At 44.1% G+C, this 6,350-nt stretch overlaps 1 protein-coding gene across 1 annotated transcript; it reads left to right on the top strand.

Annotated features, from left to right (window-relative positions):
* Positions 1-919: 919 nt before the first annotated feature.
* On the top strand, positions 920-1,468 carry LOC103305670 (cytochrome c-like). The gene has a single exon (XM_028139835.2). The coding sequence runs from the start codon at positions 1,055-1,057 to the stop codon at positions 1,313-1,315; it is 261 nt and encodes an 86-aa protein (XP_027995636.2). The 5' UTR covers positions 920-1,054; the 3' UTR covers positions 1,316-1,468.
* The last annotated feature ends 4,882 nt before the right edge of the window (positions 1,469-6,350 follow it).

Here is a 6,350-nt window from a genome sequence, read left to right as displayed (position 1 = left end):
AAAGTGTCACAGGACAAGACAAGGAGAAGATGATTGGTATCATCTTAGGCTCTCAGGAGCCTGCAGGTGGGTAAGGGTGTGTCGCCCTGAGAGCCATCACAGTGAACCAAGCAGGCCAAGTCTTCATTCCTCGTGTGACTCTGGACAGGAATAAGGGCTTGGTTGTAGGAGGAATAATAGCAAATACTCTTATAGAGAGCTCACGCTTTACCATCAACGTCGCTAATGGATTTTCCTGACAATATCTCATTTACCATATTTTCCAGCGTATAAGACGACCCCCAACTTTTCCAGTTAAAATATAGAGTTTGGGATATACTCGCCGTATAAGACTACCCCTCTTCCAACGCACACCAAATAAAAATGAAGGCATGTGCTGGGGGGTAGGGGAGGCTGGGGGGAGGTCAAGGGGGAAAAAAAAAGGAGACATATGTATTACTATTTGTAATACTTTAAACAATAAAAGAAAAAAACAAAAAACACTTGGCGTATAAGACGACCCCTGACTTTTGAGAAGATTTTCCTGGGTTAAAAAGTTGTCTTATATGCTGGAAAATACGGTAATCCTCACAACTACCCTCTCAGGTTAGGATAGTATTATTCCTCTTGCATGAATAAGGAAACTTGGGCTCAGAAGAGTTAGCTATCAGGGCCAAGGTCACTGCTTTTAAGTTAGAGCTGGGCCTCACAGCCAAGAGTGCCTGACCCCAGAAGCCAAAATCTTAATGGTTGTGATATGTTGGCTTCATTGCTTTCAGTCTCCTCTGGAGGATTAGATGAACCTGGAAGGCATTTGGGCCTGTGCCCAGGGGTCTGTAAAGAGTTGCCATCATCTCAAAGGGGATATCCAGAGCCACTGAGGTCACTCTCCCCGCCCTGGCTTCTGTGATGTGCTCCACAGGGATGTGGCGAGCTGGAATGTACCCCTTCTAAACTCTTACAGGCTTTAATCTGGGGTTTTCCCTCATCTGTCAAGAAGAGAACCGAGCAAGCGGGCCGTTTGGATTGTGAGTGGGGATCTCAGTGTTGTGCGCGACTAACAAGTGATTTAAAAATGGGTGATGTTGAGAAGGGCAAGAAGATTTTTGTTCAGAAGTGTGCCCAGTGCCATACTGTGGAAAAGGGAGGCAAGCACAAGACTGGGCCAAATCTCCATGGTCTCTTTGGGCGAAAGATAGGCCAGGCCCCTGGATTTTCTTACACGGAAGCCAACAAGAACAAAGGTATCACCTGGGGAGAGGCTACACTGATGGAGTATTTGGAGAATCCCAGGAAGTACATCCATGGAACAAAAATGATCTTCACTGGCATTTAGAAGAGTGCAGAATGGTCAGACTTGATAGCTTATCTCAAAAAAGCTACTAATGAGCCCTAACCTGTTTGGCTCAGTGGATAGAGCGTCGGCCTGCGGACTGAAGGGTCCCGGGTTCGATTCCGGTCAAGGGCACATGTACCTTGGTTGCGGGCACATCCCCAGTGGGGGGTACGTAGGGATGTTTCTAACTCTCTATTCCTCTCCCTTCCTCTCTGTAAAAAAAATCAATAAAATATATATTTTTTAAAAAGCTACTAATGAGTAATAGTTGGCCACTGCCTTATTTATTACTAGAGGCCCGGTGCATGAAAATTCATGCACTGGATAGGGGGGTCCCTTAGCCCGGCCTGCCCCCTCTCACAGTCCGGGAGCCCTCAGGGGTGGGAGGCAACCCGGTGATCAGGGGAAGGCGACGCCCCATCACACCTCTGCTGCTGCCACTGCCGGCAGCACAAGCCTCAGCCGGCCCTGGTTTCCTGAGCCTTGGGCGGCCCTGGGTGGCTGGGCAGCCGCCATCTGAGGTTTGCCTGTGCCTTGGGCCTGCCCTGGGTGGCTGAGGGGCTGAGGGGACTGAGGGACTCCGGAGGCAGGTGCGCAGAACATCACGCCTGCTGCCCTGGCAGGGCTGAGGGGACTGGGTGCCGCCATCTTGTGGCTGTGGGCACCGCCATCTTTGAGGACAGGGCAGTCAATTAGCATATTTCCTCCTTGTTGGCTGTGGGCGCCACCATCTTTGCGTCATGTGAGGGTCAATTAGCATATTCCCTCTTTATTAGATTGGACAAGTGTCTCCTGACTTCTCTTATGTGTACCATATTTAAATTGATCTCATACAGCAGAATTCAGATCATGAATGGCTAATAGAGCATTTCTTTCCTGCAGTCCTGATTTAAATAAGATTGGCTTGTGGTTAAGTGAATATGGTCAGCTTTTTGAGCTTTGATAATAATTTTAGTTCAGCAAGCACTGTCACTGTCCTTCCTTCTAAAAATATGATTGGACTTGATTCCTAGTGTTCAGCTTTTCACAGAGGTGGTGAGTGCCATTTCAGAACCTGTAGGAGATTGGCTGAGATTTAGATTGATATGATTGGTTGTATTACCTTGTTTAAATTCTGAGGAAATCCCTTCCCTATCTCTTAGACCTGCAAGACATGCTTGTATTTCAAGTTGTGTTCATTAGCCTGTTAAAAGGAAGGGCTGCAGATAAGCTGGCAGTGACCATTTTATCTTTTTGGTCCCAACTATGCCAATTTAATAAAATTCCCTGTATCTAAACCATTGCCTTTTCCTGAATGAAAGGCATTTTAGTGTGGTTTATGTATAATATCAAATAAAGAGTATTTAACACTCCTGCATTTTATAGATGATCTTTAAGGTCAGGTGCTTTTAAAACTCAGTGTGACAAGATATAGTGGCAAACTTTGTGAATTCTTTAAGTCAGACTAAGTTATAATTCAGGATTGTCTTGAATAGCTATCCATTGACTATATATGTGTGTGATTGGTAATGGTGCTTTTGCCAGCTCACTAGGATTAAAGTAGAGAATAGGTCATCAACACAAAATTGTAAATTATGTCAGCATGAGGCTTAAGATAATTAAAAACAAAGTCACAGATCAGAAGGGAAAAAAAAAAGAAGAGGAGCCAATATGAACACACGCATACCTATTCTTTAAAGCAAGGAATAGGTCTGAAAGACAAGTAATATTTTTGTTTTATTTTCATTCTACATTTGCAAAGCTAAATTAGAGCAATAATTCTTTAAAGAAGGAAAAGGTATTTTTGGCACAGGCTACATGGTACAAAACCCCAGGTTCATGAGGATGCAAACTGGCATGCCTTTTTGGAAGATAATGAGGTGGTATCAACACCCTTTAAAATGCATATTCCCTTGGTTCAAGTATATCTACTGGGGAAACACAAACATATGTAGAATTGCACAGAAAAGTGAAGTCATTAGAGTGGAGTCTATAATAAGTTGGAACAGCACATATGATGATCTAAGAGAAATGGTTAAATAAATTGTTACAATCAAATTACACAATAGTTTAAAAGCATGAGGCAGATCTATACTTTCTGTGTGGACACCAAGACAATGGTTAAGTTAGAAAAAAGAGTCACTGAACAGTACTTCTACTATGATCTCATTTGTATTAAAGTACATACATATGTACAAACATATGCACATACATAAATAGAAGGCACATGGTTCCCGTCATCATGTCTGAGAAGGGCTGGGAGTATGGGTTTTCCCACTTCTCTGCATGTTCTTGCATACCGGTTGAACCTTTTGCAACAAGAGTCTATTCATGTCCTATATGTGTGTGTTTTAAGAATTTGTATCTTACCAAAACAGAAAATGATATGCATAATATTGTGAATATAGAATATAAACCACAGTCCAAAGATTTTTTTTTTTTGTGGCTTTTAAGTAGTCCAGAGTGGGCCAGTGGTCACCTGATCACTAGACATGCTTTCCCTATATTGCTTTCCTGCTCCCGTTCTGGTCTCTGGCCTTCAGGGACGGCAAGAGTATCAAGGTGGCTTCCATGGACTGTGACACTGTCCTAAAGCCCCAAGATGCATTTAATAAGAATAAATGTAGCCAACTGTAATTGAAAAAAAGGTAAATGTAAAAAAAAAAAAAGATAAATGTAAAATCTCATATTTAGTTTAAAAAAAATCAATGGCCAAAGTCCAATGAAAGACTCAGAATGGTATCAAGTCTTATAATAAAAGATGAAGACTTCAGTTTGATCACAGGCTTAGTATGGGTACAATAGTGAAAATGCAAATATTTAAAAACCAGAGACCCAGTGCACAAATTCATGCACAGGTGGAGTCCAGCTGGCCAGGCTCCAATTGGGCCTGTTGGGAGGAGGAGATGACGGGAGGTTGGCTGGCTGGGGGGAGGGGCCACGGGCGATTGGCCGATGGGCCCCACCCCCAATTGGGGTAGGGGGGCCTACTGGGGGCAAGGCCGGCCATGGGGAGGGGTTGTGGGCAGTGGGCCGGCCCGCCCAGCCCATGAATGGGGTGGGGGGCCGATTGTGGGTGGAGCTGTCTGGGGGGTGGGGCTTCAGGAGGTTGGCAGGCTTGTCCCACCCCTATTGGGGTGGGGCATGCCAATCAGAAGCAGGGCTGGCAGGGGGGAAGGGCCATGGGGGGATTGGCTGCCGGGCCACCCTCGATCGGGGTAGGGCTGGCTGGGGGAAGGGGCCAAGGTAGGTTGGCCAGCCGGCCCCATCCCCTGATCAGGCCGGTTTGCTGGCTGCAGTGGGCGTCATAGAGACCGGTTGTTCTGGTAGTTATGGCGTTCTGGTTGCTGTCTTTATATATATATATAGATAGTCCAAAAACTTAGTTTGCATTAAAGAAACTCTGTGTGGCTGATGGGAATTAAATACATCTCTCTGGGCTAAGCAAGATGTCACCTTTGGGGTACTGTGTTCAGTTTTAGGTACTTACTTAGGCACATTTAAAAACTACATGGTCTAGAAGGCACAGAAAGGCTGGATACAGTTCTAGAAAACAAGTCATTTAAAGAACTGGAGCATTTCTTAGTTGGTGGGATGATGGCTCAGCGACAGCACAATAGCCATCTTCAAACATGTGAAGGGCTGTCATGTGAAAGGGAAATTGTTTTAATCAATGTCACTCCAAATGGTAACTCTAAGTTCAGCAGGAAACAATCACTCCAAATTCTTTCTTAATGTTGGGAAGAACTTCCTAACACCCAGAGCTTTCTAACCAGAGCAGTCCAACCATGCGACAGGCCACAGTTGAGTCATGAACCCGTCCATCATAAAATGGAAAAATCCTGTTGGAGACTGATGGTCACAAAACCAGTGTATAATTATCCAGCCCTTGTGTTCTCTTTAGGGAATGCGTAGGGGAGGAATAGCCACTTATGTTATCACATTACCAATTATTTTCTCAAGCCCTGGCTGTCACTACAGTTTTTGACCTGAATTTTTGTTTCTTTCTGCAAAGAGAAGGAAACCAGTGATAGAATACAGACCTAACCCTAAAAACTAAGAGGTTAACGGAGAAAAAGAAGATTGGAATCTGGATTTTCTACCAAGAACCCATCCCAAATCTGGAAGAGGTATCAATCAACATGCCCATGGCTAGATACTGTGGTTTAACTGAACCCAAATGTGCGTTTTGTCTTTTTTATTGTTGTTTTTATTTTATTTCTTGTTGCTTTATGCATTTTCTTGGTAACCTGGTAAATATTTATTTTTAGGAAATAAAAATGAAAAACAATATTCTCCATCTGCCTGAAGATTGTCTGTGCTTGATCAAAGAATTAGGAAAGTAAAGTTTTTCTCCGTTGACCAAAGTAGTAGACAGCAGGCTCCTGGTTCCACTGTTAGAAAGGTGAATTTCAGGAACCGGATGGGGTGGGGGTTGAAGCACCAGGAACAAACCTGCCGAAGCAACCACAGGCCTTTCCTTCCTGTGGAATCATCACTGTTCTGAGTTAGTAAGACCTTCAGCTCACAAATATTGAGCAGGAGGCACTCATGGATTGACTGTGAGACTAGACTAAATGATCACCAGTGTTATCTTTGATATTTTACTCCTTTTTCTTTTCTTAGTTGTTCTATCTCTCTGACCCCTTTTTCTACTTTCTTCACTCCCACTCTTCCTTCTCCTCAGCCCCTATTCTTTGCTCTTCTGTGAGAGAGGAAAGGTAAACAGGAGAATGTAGAGAGAAAGGAAGAGAAAGGCTTGCAGGGATGGTGGTCTCCTGAGGGCAAGGAAGAGATAAGAAGGTGAGATGCCTGGGAGAGAAGAAAGAAGGAAGGAAGAGCCAGGGAAGAAAAGAGGAAGAGGAAAAGGAAGAAGGAAACTGAAGAAAACGGGAAGAAGCCATTAGAGAAATGCACCATTTACTACATTTAGGAAGCACAGGAGACTTTAAATGGATCATCTCTTAAAAGAACACAGTGTAACTGAAGGCAGGTACTCTTTACATAATATACTAGAGGCCCGGTGCATGAAATTCGTGCATGCGGGGGTCCCCTC

This window comes from Eptesicus fuscus, chromosome 16 (genome assembly GCF_027574615.1).
Source record: "Eptesicus fuscus isolate TK198812 chromosome 16, DD_ASM_mEF_20220401, whole genome shotgun sequence".
Taxonomy (NCBI): Eukaryota; Metazoa; Chordata; class Mammalia; order Chiroptera; family Vespertilionidae; genus Eptesicus; species Eptesicus fuscus.
This window is presented reverse-complemented; position numbering and strand designations above follow the sequence as displayed.

Excerpts from the sequence above, each read along its gene's own strand:
- LOC103305670 (XM_028139835.2), top strand. The coding sequence starts at position 1,055 with ATGGGTGATGTTGAGAAGGGCAAGAAGATTTTTGTTCAGAAGTGTGCC.